The sequence below is a fragment of the Convolutriloba macropyga genome, chromosome 6, assembly GCF_964194025.1.
Source record: "Convolutriloba macropyga chromosome 6, txConMacr16.3, whole genome shotgun sequence".
NCBI lineage: Eukaryota > Metazoa > Xenacoelomorpha > Acoela > Convolutidae > Convolutriloba > Convolutriloba macropyga.
The window spans coordinates 66,279,426-66,300,847 of record NC_134473.1 but is presented as its reverse complement, the minus strand read 5'-3'; the positions used below and the strand labels follow the sequence as shown (position 1 = coordinate 66,300,847).

The 21,422-nt window shown below is 33.7% G+C and overlaps 2 protein-coding genes across 2 annotated transcripts in view; one reads left to right on the top strand and one right to left on the bottom strand.

Moving 5' to 3' along the window:
• LOC142340530 (prohibitin 1-like) overlaps positions 1-21,422 on the top strand; it is a 103,856-nt gene that overhangs the window by 22,275 nt on the left and 60,159 nt on the right. The window lies entirely within an intron of this gene.
• LOC142341144 (very-long-chain 3-oxoacyl-CoA reductase-like) lies at positions 6,062-9,196 on the bottom strand. Its single transcript, XM_075392037.1, has 4 exons — positions 8,899-9,196; positions 8,015-8,296; positions 7,251-7,493; positions 6,062-6,822 (listed from the first exon to the last, which is right to left on the bottom strand). The coding sequence occupies exons 1-4, from the start codon at positions 9,076-9,078 to the stop codon at positions 6,487-6,489; spliced, it is 1,041 nt and encodes a 346-aa protein (XP_075248152.1). The 5' UTR covers positions 9,079-9,196; the 3' UTR covers positions 6,062-6,486.

Below are 21,422 nucleotides of genomic sequence, written 5' to 3'. Positions count from 1 at the left end.
TTCAATCACAAAACCACAACGAAGCAAAAATAAGAGCATTTGCAAAAAAATCTACCTTTTCCTGCAATTTAACCGCCTTTTTCATCTAAAATCGAACTTCAAAAAATCAAGAGGCTGTGTGTCTGGGAGAAGAATAATGCTGTATAACAGAACTTTACTTCGAAAGCACTGACTAACTTGAAATCGACGTTGGTTCGCCTAAAAATTTGGCCATTATAAGTAAAAGATAGCCTTTTTTAGTTAGGTTGTACCGCGGAATCTAAGGCAGCTAGACAAAATTCTTTCGAACACCTAGATGTAAGACTGTAATGGTTTGCAAAACAATACAAGAAAGGCAGCGGGAATAAAAAAACTTCAAAATTGCATCGAAAATTCAGCATCTCACCCAGCATCAAACCTTACTAAAAATGAAGGAGCAGGGCACTTTTGAGTTTATAGAAGAGGTGCTAGACAAACAACAAGGATACTCGTTAATGTGCGTTCGCACATGATGTTCCGACCCGAGCTCATCTACCTTTTTTACTTAATTGTCAACCTAATGATGAGATAATTAAAAATAGATGTTTGAATTTTGAAAAATCGTTAAAAATCGAACTACTAAAGGAGATAAAAAATACCATGTCACAAAACAGCGCTCACAAGATCTGCCATTAGAAAGACTACGAGAAAATAAGCAACAAAATCAGCGAAAAACAAAAATTTTTCAGCGAATATGATAAAAGAAGAGAAAAAGAAACACAAATATTGACCACTCACAAAACTTTTATGAAAACGCATATTGTCCAACAAACAAAACATCAGTTACAAAATGGTATCAATGGAAAAATAATTTCTGAATTTAAGCAAAAAATTGGATGGAACCTCTCAAGGATGAGAATAAATTACAAGTTGACGAAAAGAACAAAAACTGAAAAGTAAAAAAAAATCTTTTTGAACGAACAATATTGTAAACTTTACTACTATTCGCTATAAACTTAGTGCATTGGCAACATCATTCATTGAATCCTCCATTAGAAGCCTGTGCGACCAGTCCGCATTTTACGCCTACATGAAGAATTTTAAAAAAAGGCAGAACAGCAAATTCAAAAAAAAAACGAGCGAGGAAAAATGTCGAAGCCAAGAAAAGGAAAAAAATTTAGCAAAAATTGTAATCTCAAATAAATCTTTAGCAGCGATGGGGTTCTTCTAATTCTTAACAATATGACTTCAAAAAATCAACAAGTATGAACAAATATAATAAAACCACGAAATTTTTGTGAAAACCCGTTATATCAATGATGTTAAATTCAATGGCTTTGACCGGAAGACAAAAATACGCTAAGTTATGCCTTAATGAGAATGCGGGGATATTTGTCAATCATCAGTCAATAACAGGACATCACAATAAGTCTTATGATTATGAAAACAACAAGTATATGCAAAAACCGAAAATTCAGTAGAAAAGTCCGAGAAGAAAGTGTCGAAGCCATTTAAACCAAACGCGTTTCTCTGAACTCTTTATCAAGGCTTCTTTGGACGTCTTTTAGAAGTCAATGTGAACTATCAATATTAGGATAATGAGATAAGATTTCAAGAGGAACCAAAGTTACAAAAAACAATCCGATATTTTTTTTGAAATTATGAGAACTCGTGGCATCGAATTCATAAAAATATTTACCAGACAAAACCGCTTCCCAGAGTATTTTCCAATGCAGTAAAAATGAGGGTGGTCCTGTCATTACAGAGACTAACTTATAGTTCATGAAAAATGTTTTATAATGGTTTTATAATGTCCAAAAATAGTTTTTTTTAAGTCTTAATAGCCACTAAATTCAATAGCTCTCAACGGAAATCAATAATTACACAAAGTTATGCCTCAATAGGGAGATAAGGATGTTTATCATTCTTAGATTATCAATAACAAGTCAAAATAAGTCTTATGAAAACAACAACAAAAGCAGGCAAAAACCAAAAATTCAGTGGGAAAGTGCAAGAAAGTGTCGAAACGATACTTTTTTCTGCAAACTTTATCCAGGATCCATCGAACCCCTTCTGTGAGATAATCAGTGAGAACTATCAATATTAGGTTAAGGTGATGAATTTCAAAGGGAACCAAAATTACAAAAAAAATATACAAAATTTTTTTAAAAATATGAAAACTCGAGTCCTCGAAGTCACAAAACCAGTAGTTAGAAGATAAAACCACTAGCAAGATTCATTTTAGTTTCAGCAGAAAAAAATGTCATGTCATTATTGATACTGACTTAAGGTTCACGAAAATAAGGTTAAGAGTAGTTAATGTCCAAAAACAATCTAAAAAATAATTTATTAAAGTCTCAACAGCCATTAAATTTAAGAGCTTTCAACAGAAGAAAAAAATACACTATTTTATGCCTCGATGGACAGAACTGGATGTTTATCATCAATATGTCAGCAATAAGACATCACAGCAAGTCCTATGATTAAGAAAACGACGTTAAAACCAGGCAAAAACCAAAAAAAATTCAGCGGAAATTTGATAAGAAAGTGTCGAAGTCATTTAAACCATATTTCTTTCTCTGAAAAACTTTATCTAGGATCCATTGGAGGTGTTGATTAAGCCAATGGTGACTGCCAAACATAATGAGCCAATGGGGACTGCGAACAGAATGAGATAAGATTTCAAAAGGAACCAAAATTTAAAAAAAAATCCGAAGTTTTTTTGAAATTACGAAAACTCGTATTATCGAAGTCATAAAACCAATAGTTAGCAGATAAAACCGCTTACCATATTAGTTCTGATTGCAGTAAAAAAGAATGGGGTCCTGTCTCCCGCCATTACCGAAACTGACTTACTTTTGTTTTTAATATTGTTTATTGTTAAAAAATATTTTCGAAAAATTTTTAAAGTCTTGACAGCTATTAGCTGTCCATTCAAAGCACTATAAAGGTTTACCTAATACACATTAGAAAGCCGATTGCACTTTTAGTTAGCGAGTTTATGCCATAGGGCTCCCAAAATTTAGTTACATATCAAAAAGAAAATCAAAATTTCATTAAAAATTTCGAAAACTCAGAGTCGAAGACAAAAAAAACACATGAGCGTTTCCTTGCAGTTGAACTTTTTGTTCATTGGTTATCAAGTGACTGTAAATGAGATTTGCCATTAAAGGAACCTCGATATGAAAATGACTAGTCTCTAAGTGACTAAAAAAACAATAAAAAATAGGAAAAGTTTTCTAAAAAAAAAACAGCTCTCAAATTGAATTCGAGTTTTTTTTATAGTAAATTTTCACACGAGACCAGATCTAGCCTGTTTATCGGTCTTCTGGTAACACAAAATTGTTTCATTTTGTAACGTGAAATGTAATTTTGAAATAAAATTTTTATAGAAAAGCCTTAATTTGAACAAAAATTACGCTAAAAGTGAACAAAATCATTCAAATATCACGTCTTCACACAAAACTTTAAACCTCAACAACTCCTCGAGAAATACGAAATTCAAAAAATCTTTTTAATTTCGAATTTTACGCTGGACGAGCTTTTTAATGATATCACTCACATTTCTCTTCGATGAATATATCGATCGGCCAAAATTGACTGAACAAAAAATCCCATTTGAGTGTATAGTTCCTCCCCCCACAAGTGGGGTCAGAACAATAATACTGACGACGAAGACGAGACCGACAGAAGTAACTAATTGAGGATCACAAAATTCTTTAATTGATGAAACAGATGACACCACCAACCCCAGTGAAGTTGACAAGCGTAAGAAAGGACAAAAACTCTAAAATGGCGCTTTTCGAACCGTTGATCAAACGCTCGCAACAAAGCAATCTGGCCACGAAAAAAAAAACAAAATAAGACGTGGTCGAACGAAATTGCTACGATTTGTGATTTGAAGGCGTTGTCCAATACAAAAATCCGTTCAGAAAATCGGACGTAGTTTGTTCAATTGACTAGAATTGCCGATAGTGCTTCACGGCGTATGATGACCAGGCTGCTCTTTCTAAGAGTGAACACGCTGAAAAATTGATAATCAAATCTATCTTTAAAATTCGTTAACACAGAACAAAGAGAAAAACAAACCTGGGAAATAACTTAACCAAAGCAAAACCGATTACCTGTCGCCAAATAAATCATTACCCAACAACGAACGAAAAATTACGGACAATGAACACTTGCAGCTATAACATTAACGTTGCTAATTCACTTGAGAAGATCGTCAAGAAACCTTGAAAATGCTAGCAACCCAAAAATAACCACTACGAAAATTGCTCCAATTCCAACTTTTAAATTACTCCATTATCCCTGTTCAAACAACCATCTGATTTCCAGAAAAATGCAGTTGCCTGCAATTTTCTTTTAAATTGTTACTGGAGTTGATCGGTGTAACCGAAAGCAAAAAAAATTTAGGTAAGCAGTAAGAACGTAGGTTTTGAAAGATGATATCTTCTTCTCAAAATGATTCAGCATAGCTTGCGATGAACTTTTTCACAGCTCAAAGGCAAAATACCAATGACATTTATCACACAGAAACACATTTAACTTACAAATTTCATTCTTTTCGCATATCTGATTTTATATGACATTCGATAAGGTTTTCATGTCTTTGGTTAGAAAAAAGCTCAGTTAAGCAGGGTCAAAAACTTTTATCGAATAGCGCAAAGTCATCTCACACACAGAAAATCATTTCCGTTGCATAGAGGCGCCAAGAGCTGGTCTATATCATGTATGAAACATTTAGCGCAAATCCGTAGTTACAAGCAACCTGGAACTAGTTGTCACAAAAAGGCTACAAAAAATGAATTGGAAATCAAAGCCTGTTATTATTTAGACATAGCCGACTAACGTCGGGCGAATTGCTCTCAAACAACCGGCAAGTGAGTTACGGATTAGGGAAGCAAGCATTGGGGGGGGGGGGGGGGTGAGCGGATAGCTGGGGGATCAAGTGATAAAAGGTGGACGGTTTAGTGTTGGCGTTGGTGGAGTGGAGTGAAGGGGGTGACTGAAACGGGGGGTCAAACTTTAAAGATTAAGAACCTAAGAAATACAAAAATGTCTACTCAAAGTAGTTTTGGGGAATCAAGTAATCGAGACTAGAAAGGCGAAAGACTCTAAGCGAGCTGTTCAACCAATTGATGCCCTCCGGGCTATACCTGTTTATCGGCTTTTGAGGACGTAAAGTTATAAGGTTCAGGCAACGAAAAGAACAGGAATAAAATAGCTCTCAAATTTCGTTTGAGAGCAACTAAACAAAAAGAACCACAAACCGACTAAATTCGCTCTAAATTGATCTCGATTGACAGGCGGGTCAATTTAATTCAGAGGGAAGTGTAGCCTAGATAAATTTCCTTGGGTGCAAAAAAATGACTAGGAGGGTTCGCACTCGCGACCTTCGACGTACTAGACTGAAGCATTAACATTAAACACTCAGCTAACAGGCGCTTTCCATATAATTTCTGTTAGCCACGAATTTAACTTCTGAATGAGAGTAACTTAGATCACGCAAAAATCAAGAAGTCAAGCGTGAAAAGTCACTCGAGAAGGGAAACCAAAAGAATGTTCCAGAACAGAAGCACAAAAACGGTCCAGCAGAAATTTTTCAAAAAAAAAAACGTTTACAACATCTTCAAACTTCATTCGAGAGCAATTTAAAAATCAGATAAAGTGAATGTTTTGTTTTCTTGTTCTTGTTTTCTTAACACTCGCCTGCAACGTGAATCTACCATATTCATTATCAATCACTGAGCTGCAAACAATTGACTTCAGACATTACAAGCACTTCAATTTTGTTTTTTTTTTAAATTTTAAGCAGAAAATTGTTCTCTGCAGATTGAAGAACAGAAAAGTGGTGAATGGGTCCAGAAAAGTGGGGACCGTTCCGAAAGTACAACAATTGCCCTATACTCTATTAATTTAAGTATTCTCAGCAGTTTCGGTGGATCGCATGCTCAAAGACTAGTGAATCTCTACCAGCTACACCGCGTGCTCTCAAGCCTTATCAGCTCATTCCGTTTCTCAGCAAAAAATTCCGTCAGAAACGATCAACAAAAAATCGTATAAAAAGACCAAATCGTTTGGGGCGAGCAATAAAGAAGAATCATATCAGACAGTATTTCATTTCCAAATATAATATACAACTCTTACATTAACACTCGTGGGAATAATTATTTTACAACTTGGGATAATGAAATCACTCACGATTACAAATATATCAATCTCAGATCCTCTTGAATCCTGATTTCGCATCAAACAATACCACATAAAGCCATGATCTATAAAGATTGTCATCAAGGGAATTTATCACAGGAGCGTAGCTTCCAAATTAATGCCGAATATATATTTATTTCAGAGGCAAATCAGCGTCATATATTAAACGAATCAAATGCTTAGAAGCAGTCAAATCTTATATAAGTACAGAAACTAATTTACCGACTCAGTTCTTGATTACCCAGGGACCATGACTAATTTCAGGTGTTCATAACAAAAGTGAGACAATGGCCTGTGGGTTTTGCTTAGCTTTCTTTAATCGGTTTTTTTATTCTTTTTCTTCAGAAATCTTTTCTTCGCTGCATACAGCTGTCTATAAGCCATAAGTCGGTACACAAAAGCTGGAACTATCGACAAACCCGCGGCCTGCAATTCGTGAGACAGACACCCGTAGGTGTGGTCAAAAACTCCGACTGTGTTCAAAGCACTCTGGACAAAGTAGTTTGGTTCAGGTACGAAGAAGGAGCTTCGGCGGATTCCAGCCAACTTGGTCTTGACGAAGAAAGGGGTCACGCTTTGGATGATGATGTTGGGGTTAGAAGAGTAGAGGACTTCAGTTGCTACCGCTTTGGACAGGGCATCCACGAACGACTAAAAAAAATACTCCCATTTCCATTTAGCAAAAATCCGTTCTTTAGAAAACTTATTTCGACAGTTTATCCAAAATTATCACCAGATGATTTGAAGCGAACCAAGCATTGATTTAAACACATGAAAAGAGGAACAAAAAATTCGTTTGCTTCCGATGGAAAGGGATTATTATTATTCAGTGGAATTTCTTATAACATGTTTGCGGTTAAAAATAACCACGCTAGCGTCATATTTAGATGAAGAATTCCGCAATTGTCAGAATTCGACGAAAATCTCAAAAGTCCCTGCTTGTCATTTAATGACACGTTCATAACTCGAGTATTGCTGATCGTAAAAACGCTCTGTGTCGATGCATTTGTGTAAATTGATGTTTGCAACTAGTGCTTGTTAATGTTTACAAGTTAATTCTCCATCTGAAACATGCCAACCTTAGTTGCTCCATAACTGGCCAGTAAAGGCGTCGGTTGGATTCCACTAGCAGAGCTGATATTAATGACGGCTCCTCTCTTCCTGGCCAACATTCCAGGCAACACAATTGACATCATCTTCACTACAGATAGACAGTTGATGTTGAGGATGTCCACGTGTTTCTCCTCCGGTACCAGGGCGTAGTCTTCTGGGTACTCATAGGACATGCCCACGTTGTTCACAAGTACCCCAATGTCCAGATCCTACAAAACCAACACAATTTTTTATTCTCAGAATAGCCTGTTTAATCATTGCTACCAGGCTCGCTTGCCAAAAGTAGTCCATCAGAAGAAATTGAGCAGATAGACCATCGTGACTCGAACGGCTTTAAGCTGACTGAAAACTCACAATGCACGAAAACAGTCGTTCCATTGTCAGACTATAGCCTTAGGATCACCAGGAATACGTTAGTAGCAGAATAGATTTGCTGGCTACCGATATAAAACTACTTCTGCAACAAAATCGGTCAAAATATTTTCAAATATTATTTTAGCTTTCTGCAGAAACTCGTAAGTCTCTTTTGAAGCAGCCATCCTCGAGATAGAAATTGGGCTTAAGCTCGTCAGGTAATTTACCTTTCACAGGAAAAAAGAGATTTCAAGCCGATTTGCGATTTTAACAAAACTCCTAATAAACAGGCCAAAGTTCTGCTAAATGGCATACCAAATCTTGATATAACAATGACACTCACTCAATCAAGGTTACTAGTTGCAAATTCACAGACCTTGAGCTCGTCTTTGATGAGGTCGTAAATATCTGTCTTAGAGAAATCAGCAGCGATTGTTTTCGTATCAATTCCATGATCTCCAGAATTCTTCTGAATCTCTTCCTCCACCTCGTTCAACTTTGACTGAGTTCGGCTGATGAGAACTACACTCATTCCTTCCTCGGCTAATTCCTCTGCGTACGCTTTTCCGATCCCATCAGTGGCTCCTGTCACCACGGCCCATTTTCCTAATTTCTTGAAGTCGACAGTTCCAGCGGTTCCACGTCCGAAACAGAATACCTACGTGAAAAGCAGTATATACTTTATTTAGTATACAAAAATATTTTTAAAAGTAAAAAGAAAGTAGAAAGTATTTAATTTTAGTTTATTTAATTTTTTTTATTTAAAAAACTTCAAATAGTAAAAAGTATAATTAATTTATTTAGCTTAACTATTTAATATCTAATCTGTTAAAAAATAATATGTTAATAAATAATAAAAAAAATGTTGGTTTGATTTTAATTTTACGAGTACTTTAATCAATTTAATTTTCAAAAAAGAGTATTTCAAAAAATGAATTTTACCGGTGGCGGTCAAGCAAGCTGAGCTTTGAAAAATGGGCTAAGCAAAGGCGAAAATTTAGAAGATAGTTGCATTATAAATGGTCCCTTGCAAGCCGGTGGTCGCGCTTCGCCGCATTAACCGGCCCGCGTTGTCAGGATTACAATGCACAGCTTAGTTTAAAAATGAGGCCAATACTAATGCTCTTTTTGGGTTAATAATTTTTGTTTTTGAAGAAATTCAGCATCAGGGCGTCTTGTTAGACACCAACAAAAACGGTTCTGAAAAAGTACTAGAATCAAAGTGTCTTGCGAACGAATCTTTTAAACTCAAGAAGTCACCTTGAATAAGTTGAGTCCACTTTTGAAAGCCCTGAACATGTAGTAAGCAGCAATGATTCCTCCTAAGAAGGCGAACACAGTATTGGGAATAAAAACACCCGGCAGATCCGCGTTCTTATTTCCTCCACTCATCATCGCCTCCCGCTTCAGCCTCTCAAATTCGTCATGGCCACTCGACATAGTTGCAACAACTCACAAAACCAAAATCTGAAGTCCGAACCACAATCCAATACAGTTCCAGGTCACAGCAGTAAATTTATCATCAACTATTTACAATTTTTTTTTTCACCAAGAAAAGATTCTTTCTGTGCGAAGCTGACGGAAAATCATATTACGTAAATGCTAAAAGGTGAAAAATTCTAAATACTGTAGAAAACTGTACATTCACCTGTTCAGTGCCATAATGCTAAACCGTATCTAACAATTTTTGTTTAATTTCAACACAAACAAAATAAGGCAATAATTTTGCATTATTAATGAGTCAACAGCTTTTCCCAGTTGAAAATGTTCATAAAACGTTGCACAAAAAAGTGCACGAAGCAAATTCAAATGCACTATAAGACATCTCTATTCCGCCATTCTAACTCATCTCTAACTCAATTCGAACGCATTATAGTACCTCGTTTTCAATCAAGGAGGCCGTATTAAAGCACAATACCTCTTTACAGTGGTAACCTTCAAAAAGTACAATGAGCGAGTTATTATAAAAAACAACGATACCAAGAGTAAAAATATAACCCATCTAGAAAACTTAAAACATGGTTCTAAAATTCCGTCTATAGTCAAAAAAAGATCCGCTCACATTATATTTTGCCACTGAATAATACTTTTTGCGAGAGCGAAAAACCATCAAAAAGATGAAAGAAAAGCTTTTGCCCAGATTTGTGCTCAAATAAACCAAGGTTTCATGCTCAATAGAATAAACCCCGAAGGAACCTTAACTTCTACGTAAAAAAATTAAAATTTGAGTGTAAAAAATCCAGCATGACTAAGATAATTTCCAGAAAATTTTGTTTAAGGGTAATTAAACATTTGGCCAACTCTTGTATTTATTATTCAAACTCACGAATGAAGACACACTCTATTCCGTTTATAGGACATATTAACAAAGTTAAATGATTAAAATATCAAAAAAAATTATTAATGCATTTCAAGGTTACCTGCCAGAAAATACTCGATCTGAAAAATATTGTTCAGGTTAAAAATCTGAATTAAGATTTATTTCAAAACAATATGTACCCGCACTTAGTTGTATACTAATGGAAACTTTTCTCGGCTTTAAGAGAGTCAAATGGAGACAATAGCTTAACATAGACCACCAAGCAGTGAATATACAAAACGCTTAGGTGCTTATCACTTTCTAACACATCGAAACTTCGCGATGCATTTATAATAAAGGAGAAATCTTTTGACTTGTGAAAGGTTTAGAAAAACTTAATGCACTTTATTATTGGCATTGAAAGTGAGTGAGCAAAGTCAATAATGAAAAATTCATCAAGGAAATCAATTAAAAATATTTGCTATTTTCCGCAACAAAAAGTCACACTTATTAAAAGTAGCCAAAAAACGGTACAAAAAGATTGAATGATTAGGCTCTTGGAGGTTTGCCGCGTGAAATACAAAAAAAACGTCAGACGACAAAAAAAAACATAACAGGACAGTACCTGAGCTACAATTAAATATCCATTGACTGAACAAAAATTTAGTTCCCTAAAAAACAATCAAAGGACTCTGAAAACCATTTAAAAAACAGACAAAAATCAACAATGAGAAAAAGAATTTTGTTTAAACAAAATATCTTTTATATTGATTCTTTAGTATCAACAGCCTTCATAATATGAGTCAATTTTTTGGGCTGAAAATTACAGCAAGAACCTCAAGTGTCCTTTTAATAGTAATGATCACATTGTATTAGAGTGGAGGAAGTCAATAATAAACATCTTGGAGAGAGAGATTGAAAGAAAATAGATGCAGTAGCTCAGAGCTCAGTAGACGTTCAGTCTCAAAAAGATGAACAGACCGAAAAAATACAAAATTTCTCTTCCTTTTATTGGATGTTATATTTTGAAAATGAATCTGTGTAACTTACTGATGTCTCTATTAGCTGCTATCAAAAAACCTTCAATTTGAGTGACATACTCCTTGTATGCTCGAATTAAGCAAGGAAAAGTCTTTTGGAAAGGAGGAAAGACATGAATGAAAGGAATCAAGCAAATTTTGAATCAAGCAAAACTTGAATCACAAACAGGATCAAGCAAATTGGATCAAGAAAAAGAATAACATGTCATGAACAACTTTTGATGGTTATCAACGCATATAACTGTACATGATGGATAACGATCAAAACTCTTAAAAAACTAAAATCAATCCTCGTCTTTTAGACGACCAGTATTGTAAATCTGATAAAAACATTCACAAAATGAATAAACCAGCTTTCAAGAGAGCCAAAGAAGGCAAAATGGCAGGATAAAAAACAACGAAAAACAAAGTGGTGTCCTAGTCATTAAAAGATGTACAAAAAATTAAAAACAGTAACCATTATGCGCACATAACTAATGACACCTCTGTTCAATAAGACTGAGCAAAACGACGAAAACAGCACACATGGGAAAAAATCATTAATATTTTGTGAAAAACAAGTAATTTCAACGTCAACAAAGCTGCTCGTTTTTAACTGAAACCACTATATTATGAAATAACACAATTAACCATTGGCACATTTAATTTTACATAATCAAGAAGCTTTATAAGATGAAATCTGTCATAAAACAATCCAGCGACGAGAAAGCCGAGAAACCTCTGATAAACGACATTTAGTGACAGACAAATCATTAAAGCTAATATATTTTACGGTTAAAACGGCAAATATGGTTAAAGCTCAATTCAAACTTATGAAAACAAAGAGTCTAGGTGACAAAATCAGTAGCCATAAACTAAAACTAAAATTAAATTACGCTTTGTTTAAAAACTCAAAGAGACGTTAAACTATTACGCCTAAGCAACAGAACATCAAAAGAAAATGAAATATGCCCAAAAATCAAACAATCACAAACCAATTATTAAAAACATTTTAACACATCGAAACTTCGCGATGCATTTATAATAAGGGAGAACTCTTTTGACTTGTGAAAGGCTTAGAAAACCTTAATGCACTTTATTATTGGCGTTGAAAGTGAGTGAGCAAAGTTATTAATGAAAAACTCATCAAGGAAATCAGTTAAAAATTTTTGCTATTTTCCGCTACAAAAAAGTCACACCCATTGAAAGCAGCCAAAAAAACGTCACAAAAAGACTGAATGATTAGGATCTTAGAGGTTTGCCGCGTGAAATACAAAAAAAGCGTCAGATGACAAAAAAACATAACAGGACAGTACCTGAACTACAACTAAACATTCATTGACTGGACAAAAATTTAGTTCCCTAAAAAACAATCAAAGGACTCTGAAAACCATTTAAAAAACAGACAAAAATCAACAATGAGAAAAAGAATTTTGTTTAAACAAAATATTTTTTATATTGATTCTTTAGTATCAACAGCCTTCATAATATGAGTCAATTTTTTGGGCTGAAAATTACAGCAAGAACCTCAAGTGTCCTTTTAATAGTAATGATCACATTGTATTAGAGTGGAGGAAGTCAATAATACACATCATGGAGAGATTGACAGAAAATAGATGCAATAGCTCAGAGCTCAGTAGACCTTCAGTCTAAAAATATGAACAGACCGCAAAATTACAAAATTTCTCTTCCTTTTATTGTATGTCATATTTTGAAAATGAATCTGTGTAATTTATTGATGTTTCTATTAGCTGCAATCAAAAAAATCTTCAATTTGAGTGACATACTCCTTGTATGCTCGAATTAAAAAAGGAAAAGTCTTTTGGAAAGGAGGAACGACATGAACGAAAGGAATCAAGCAAAATTTGAATCAAACAAAACTTGATTCAAGCAAACTGGATCAAGCAAATTGGATCAAGCAAAAGAATCACATGTCATGAACAATTTTTGATGGTTATCAAAGCATATAACCGTACATGATGGAAAACGAACAAAACTCTTAAACCATTATCAATCCTCGTCTTTTAGACGACCAGTATTGCAAATCTGATAACAATATTCACAAAATGAATAAACCAGCTTTCAAGAGAGGCAAAGAAGGCAAAATGGCAGGATAAAAAACATCGAAAAACAAAGTGTGTCCTAGTCATTAAAAGATGTACCAAAAAATTAAAAACAGTAAACATTATGTGCACATAACTAATGAGACCTCTGTTCAATAAGACTGAGCAAAACGACGAAAACAGCACAAATGGGAAAAAATCATTAATATTTTAGGAAAACAAAAAATTTCAACCTCAACAAAGCTCCTCGTTTTTAACTGAAACCAATAAATTAATTATGAAATAACACAATTAACCATTGGCACATTTAATTTTACATAATCAAGAAGCTTTATAAGATGAAATCTGTCATTAAAACAATCCAGCGACGAGAAAGCCGAGAAACCTCTGATAAACGACATTTAGTGACAGACAAATCATTAAAGCTAATATATTTTACGGTTGAAACGGCAAATATGGTTAAACCACAATTCAAATTTATGAAAACAAAGTCAAGGTGACAAAATCAGTAGCCATAAACTAAAACTAAAATTAAATTACGCTTTGTTTAAAAACTCAAAGAGACCTTAAACTATTACGCCTAAGCAACAGAACATCAAAAGAAAATGAAATATGCCCAAAAATCAAACAATCACAAACCAATTATTAAAAACATTTTAACACATCGAAACTTCGCGATGCATTTATAATAAGGGAGAACTCTTTTGACTTGTGAAAGGTTTAGAAAACCTTAATGCACTTTATTATTGGCGTTGAAAGTGAGTGAGCAAAGTTATTAATGAAAAATTCATCAAGGAAATCAATTAAAAATTTTTGCTATTTTCCGCTACAAAAAAGTCACACCCATTAAAAGCAGACAAAAAAACGTCACAAAAAGACTGAATGATTAGGATCTTAGAGGTTTGCCGCGTGACATACAAAAAAAGCGTCAGATGACAAAAAGAACATAACAGGACAGTACCTGAACTACAACTAAATATTCATTGACTGAACAAAAATTTAGCTCCCTAAAAAACAATCAAAGGACTCTGAAAACCATTTAAAAAACAGACAAAAATCAACAATGAGAAAAAGAATTTTGTTTAAACAAAATATCTTTTATATTGATTCTTTAGTATCAACAGCCTTCATAATATGAGTCAATTTTTTGGGCTGAAAACTACAGCAAGAACCTCAAGTGTCCTTTTAATAGTAATGATCACATTGTATTAGAGTGGAGGAAGTCAATAATACACATCATGGAGAGATTGACAGAAAATAGATGCAATAGCTCAGAGCTCAGTAGACCTTCAGTCTAAAAAGATGAACAGACCGCAAAAATACAAAATTTCTCTTCCTTTTATTGTATGTCATATTTTGAAAATGAATCTCTGTAATTTACTGATGTCTCTATTAGCTGCTATCAAAAAACCTTCAATTTGAGTGACATACTCCTTGTATGCTCGAATTAAGCAAGGAAAAGTCTTTTGGAAAGGAGGAAAGACATGAATGAAAGGAATCAAGCAAATTTTGAATCAAGCAAAACTTGAATCACAAACAGGATCAAGCAAATTGGATCAAGCAAAAGAATAACATGTCATAAACAACTTTTGATGGTTATCAAAGCATATAACCGTACATGATGGAAAACGAACAAAACTCTTAAAAAACCATTATCAATCCTCGTCTTTTAGACGACCAGTATTGCAAATCAGATAACAATATTCACAAAATGAATAAACCAGCTTTCAAGAGAGGCAAAGAAGGCAAAATGGCAGGATAAAAAACAACGAAAAACAAAGTGTGTCCTAGTCATTAAAAGATGTACCAAAAAATTAAAAACAGTAAACATTATGTGCACATAACTAATGAGACCTCTGTTCAATAAGACTGAGCAAAACGACGAAAACAGCACAAATGGGAAAAAATCATTAATATTTTAGGAAAACAAGTAATTTCAACCTCAACAAAGCTCCTCGTTTTTAACTGAAACCAATAAATTAATTATGAAATAACACAATTAACCATTGGCACATTTAATTTTACATAATCAAGAAGCTTTATAAGATGAACTCTGTCATTAAAACAATCCAGCGACGAGAAAATCGAGAAACCTCTGATAAACGACATTTAGTGACAGACAAATCATTAAAGCTAATATATTTTACGGTTGAAACGGCAAATATGGTTAAACCTCAATTCAAATTTATGAAAACAAAGTCAAGGTGACAAAATCAGTAGCCATAAACTAAAACTAAAATTAAATTACGCTTTGTTTAAAAACTCAAAGAGACCTTAAACTATTACGCCTAAGCAACAGAACATCAAAAGAACAAGAAATATGCCCAAAAATCAAACAATCACAAACCAATTATTTAAAACATTTTAACACAACGAAACTTCGCGATGCATTTATAATAAGGGAGAACTGTTTTGATTTATGAAAGGTTTAGAAAACCTTAATGCACTTTTTTATTGGCGTTGAAAGTGAGTGAGCAAAGTTATTAATGAAAAACTCGTCAAGGAAATCAATTAAAAATTTTTGCTATTTTCCGCTACAAAAAGTCACACCACACCCATTAAAAGCAGCCAAAAAAACGTCACAAAAAGACTGAATGATTAGGATCTTAGAGGTTTGCCGCGTGAAATACAAAAAAAGCGTCAGATGACAAAACAGAACATAACAGGACAGTACCTGAACTACAATTAAATATCCATTGACTGAACAAAAATTTAGATCCCTAAAAAACAATCAAAGGACTCTGAAAACCATTAATATGAGTCATTTTTTTGGGCTGAAAATTACAGCAAGAACCCCAAGTGTCCTTTTAATAGTAATGATCACATTGTATTAGAGTGGAGGAGATCAATAATAAATATCGTGGAGAGATTGACAGAAAATAGATGCAATAGCTCATAGAGCTCAGTAGACCTTCAGTCTCAAAAAGATGAACAGACCGCAAAAATACAAAATTTCTCTTCCTATTTTTGGATGTTATATTTTGAAAATGAATCTGTGTAACTTATTGATGTTTCTATTAGCTGCTATCAAAAAAATCTTCAATTTGAGTGACATACTGCTTGTATGCACGAATTAAGTAAGGAAAAGTCTTTTGGAAAGGAGGAAAGACATTAACGAAAGGAATCAAGCAAAATTTGAATCAAGCAAAACTTGAATCAAGCAAACTTGATCAAGCAAATTGGATCAAGCAAAAGAATCACATGTCATGAACAACTTTTGATGGTTATCAAAGCATATAACCGTACATGATGGAAAACGAACAAAACTCTTAAAAAACCATTATCAATCCTCGTCTTTTAGACGACCAGTATTGCAAATCTGATAACAACATTCACAAAATGAATAAATCAGCTTTCAAGAGAGGCAAAGAAGCCAAAACGGCAGGATAAAAAACAAAGTGTGTCCTAGTCATTAAAAGATGTACCAAAAAATTAAAAACAGTAAACATTATGTGCACATAACTAATGAGACCTCTGTTCAATAAGACTGAGCAAAACGACGAAAACAGCACAAATGGGAAAACATCATTAATATTTTAGGAAAACAAGTAATTTCAACCTCAACAAAGCTCCTCGTTTTTAACTGAAACCAATAAATTAATTATGAAATAACACAATTAACCATTGGCACATTTAATTTTACATAATCAAGAAGCTTTATAAGATGAAATCTGTCATTAAAACAATCCAGCGACGAGAAAGCCGAGAAACCTCTGATAAACGACATTTAGTGACAGACAAATCATTAAAGCTAATATATTTTACGGTTGAAACGGCAAATATGGTTAAACCTCAATTCAAATTTATGAAAACAAAGTCAGGGTGACAAAATTAGTAGCCATATACTAAAACTAAAATTAAATTACACTTTCTTTAAAAACTCGAAGAGACCTTAAACTATTATGCCTAAGCAACAGAACATCGAAAGAACAAGAAATATGCCCAAAACTCAAACAATCACAAACCATTTAATAAAAACTTCAATTAAACCTTTATAAAAAATTTTTTAGTGTCCAAGGCGAAAATGCCACCAGCAATCATATGAAAACACCTACACTAAATCAATATTATTTCATCAGAAAGTCTGTAAGACCTTTCATAACAGAGCTTATGCAACGGCATAAAACGAACAAAAATAACGGGTTAAAACTAAAAAAAATTATAGGATTAATTCGAACTCTAAAAATCATTAGCTGTCAACCCAGACACCTAAATATGATCACAAGTGACCCATTAGAAAGCTGATAAAACCTTTAGTTAACAAGGCTAAGCTACAAAAGTACAATAATTACAGGGAAACTCAGCAGTTGAAGTTTTAAGTAGTTTTATAGAAAGAAAATTAATAGCTATTAACTGAAACCATTAAATACTATCAGTTACGCCCCATTAGAAAGCCGAAAAGACTTGTCATTAGTGACATTACTTGACAAGAAAACAAAAAGATGATTTATGACGGGCAGAACGTCATTCCAATAATATCTATGAACTAAAATCACTAATTACGTTGAAGTATGCTTCCTTATTACCCAACCCACAATCAACAGATCTCGAAAAAAGGGCCCACCAATACCATCCAACTCCTTTGAACTAAAAAAAAAACAAAGAAAGCGAACTATAGCTCAATACCGCAGCCAGTTTAAAATTCAATCAAGCAATTCCACTTGCAAACTCTCATTGCTTATAATGCAAGAAATGACGTCAAGCAAATGAAAGCTTTAAAATAGCAATGGATTGAACACAAAAATATTTTTACGAATAAAAAAATATTTTTACGAATACATAAAAATATATTTACGAATACATAAAAATTGCGACAGTACGAGTTTAAAAATATAGCTTCAGACGATATATATATATATATATATATATATATATATATATATATATATATATATATATAATATAGTGCCCCAACCCCGATGAAAAAATGGTCCAATGTACATGGGGAAAAGGATAAACGTAACAGATTGAATTTAGAATAAAAATATCTGCAAGTCAAGTATTGTCCTTAGTAAAGAGCTAAGATCGATCGCTACGCAAATAAATCACACGAAAGTGTTGCGACTAATTCCAAACTGAAGTTCCATTTGATTTCTCAATTTACCAGAGCGTTATCCTTAGGAAACTCCTAAATCAAATATTCGCACCCGAAAAACAAAATCAAATAACGCATTTGATGTACGTTATTTAAGTAATCAAATAACATAAGCGGTAGATTGCCGGAAAAGCTGCGAAACAATAGACCTGCGTGCCGTATAATAGAGATAGAAACAGACACAGATCTAAATTGAAAAAAAAAATCGACGCAGCTCAAAAAGCTAGGTAAACAACATTCAGCGATAAATTAATAAAGCTTGTTAAAATCCATCTCACAGAAGCCTCTTATTAGAGACCTTTACTGCACATGAGTTCTTTTGACCTTAAACAAATTCAAATTAAACTTAAGTTTCAAAGTGCAAAAGTCATTTTATTGAGTGAGGTAAGTCACTTGTGATCAAAATCTAACCACGCAAAATACTTTTGCAAAAGAGAAGCCGAAATGACGTCACGCGCACAAACGCCGTTAGTGAGAGGAAGAAGTCATTCACAAAATTTGACATTTTCAGCTTTGCTGTGTGAACAAATGTAAAACGAAAAAGAGCGTCAGACGACGAAACAAAAAAAAAACATAGCAGGACAAGTCCTGACGTACAATTCAAAGAATTTTCATGGACTAAACAAAAAACTAGACCTAGAAAGGACTATGAATGGATTGGGAAAACCATTTAGAAAAAAATCCGGTCAAAAAAATCGAAAAAACAAAAAATCAAAGCAAAATTGGCGCATGTGAACAAAAAACCACTAGCGAGAAAGCGAATTTTTGTTCAAATACCGTTTTCTCATTCTACTTTAAATTTAGAGCGAAAAAATTTCACGCCGCAAAACCACTCGCTTTTTCGCTCCACTTCCTGTTTCGGCGTGACCAAAATCACTACTCCAATTTGACTTCAAAAATCATGAAAATGTGTGAACAGATCTTAAAAAAAAGACAGCGCCCCAATACAATTCAAATTCTTTGAATTGTAACAAAGAGCACCACAATATAGCTCCACTCAGCTTACAGCTTCGCAGCTATAATAAACATCAACAATCAACAAAAGTAGCTTACCAACAGCCAACTGAGCTAGTAGCTTCTCCCTACGCATCAACAACCAACATTGCTGATAAACAAACAACCAACTTCTCAAAAAAATCGAGAAACAAAATTGTCGCCAAACACTCTTTTCTCAATCTACTTACTTTAAATTTGGACTTTAAACAATTGCACGCTGTAAAACTGATTTGGTCTGAACAAATTTGGCTTCAGAAACCTTTAGAGAGAAAAGATCTTTAGACACGATAAAAAGTTCTTTGAAACGTAAAACACAAGAGTGCCTGAATGGGGCGTAGAATTATTAGGCGAAAACTCGATTGGGCAAAAGGAATTTTTGTATAGTCATTAGGCAAAAACTCTGAACTAAAATTTAGTTAAAATTAGGCGAATACCAATTAAAACACAAAGGAGGCGCAGCAATATGTCCTGCAATATGTCAAAAGCAAAAGTCCTGTCTCGATACTATCATTCCATTAACTGAAAAAATAAACCAATGCGTTGACGAAAACGAAATTGTTGTCACACTTTTTTTAGACTTAAGCAAAGGCTTTCAACTCAATATCTATAGATGTTTTTTTTGAATAAAATAAAAAGGTATGGAATTGGAGAGAATGCAAGAATCTTATTAAACTCCTTCCTTTTTGATAGAAAACAGTGTGTAAAAAATGGGATAGCAAAATCAGATTGGTTTGTCATAAATCACGGTGTTCCTCTGGGAACTGTCTTAGGGCCTTTAATTTTTATACTATATGTCAACGACTTCAGTAAAGCGATAATCAACGAATTGTTATGTATTACAGTTTGCCGATGATACAGCAATTCTATGTCATGCAGAGAATGAAGCAAATTTGCAGCTAACAGCTAAAGATACATTAAACAGGACAGATCAATTTATGAAACAAAACAGGTTAACCTTGAATGAGGAAAAAACGGAGTTAATGGTGTTCAGGAATGAAATATTGCCAATCATTGAAACTGTCGATTTCAAGGGACACCGATTGGAAGCATCTGAAAAATGTAGATATTTAGGTGTAATAATTGATAGGGAACTGACATACCAAAATCAACTAAATAAGGTTATCAGTAAAATGGCTTCAGCAATCAGATCATTATATTTGGTTCGTTATGAGGTACCGTTAAAAACAAGAATAAATCTTTTTAATTCTCTAGTTTTATCTCATTTAGATTTTAGTGCAATTTTTTCAAAATTTACCATCTTACTCTTTTGACAGAATTAACAAACAGATAAACTGGGGCATAAAAGTTAGTTTAATGAAAACCAAATACGATACTGCCAGAGATCTACTTCTGGAGACTAAAATTCTTCCAGCAGAGCTCCAAATAGCACGGTTGTCATTAAATAGGTTTTTCAATATTCTCCAACAAACAAGAAATCGTTCTGATATACATTTCAGATTTTTGGAAAACGTGCCAATTATTGCAAACAAACGAACCCATAACCTTTTCTTAGAACAAAAATGTAAGTCAAAATGGAGTAATGGTTCAATTGTTCGTAACTTTATTCGAAAATAGAACACACTTCCAATTACAATTAGAAAAGAAACGTCGGAAGACCAAATTTAAACAAAAAACTACAGCGGAAATGCTTAAACGACACGAAAGAGTTCCAATAGACAGAAGGGTTGCAGGGTTCAAACATATTTTTTATTAAACTATTATAAGAAAAACGAACCTTAGTTTGTTATGAATTAGAAAATAACAATGTTTGATTAATAAATTTATAACATGTAACATTAACCAAGTGGTTATTTTAATTTACATGTTTCAGATTTTAAAAAAACAATATCCTCTTGATTAAAACATAATTGAGCGCCTATAAAAACTCGTAGGAACTCGTAGAAACAAGTAGCAGTATAATAGACTTGCGTGCAGTATAATAGAGATAAACAGATACAGATCTAAATTGAAAAAAATCGACGCCGCTCAAAAAACTAGGTAAAAAAATCAGCGAATAATTAATAAAACTTGTTAGCATTCATTCCGCAGAAGCCTTAGGGACCTTTACTGCACTTATAAGTTCCTTTGACCTGAAACTAATTCAAATTAAACTTCAGTTTTAAAGTTCAAAAGTCATTTTATTGAGTGAGGTAAGTCACGTATGACCAAATCTAATCACGCAAATGATCTTAAAACCTTTGCTAGAGAAAGAGAGAGAGAGAGAGAGAGAGAGAGAGAGAGAGAGAGAGAGAGAGAGAGAGAGAGAGAGAGAGAATGAGAAATGACTTCACGCGCGATAACGGCGTTCTTCC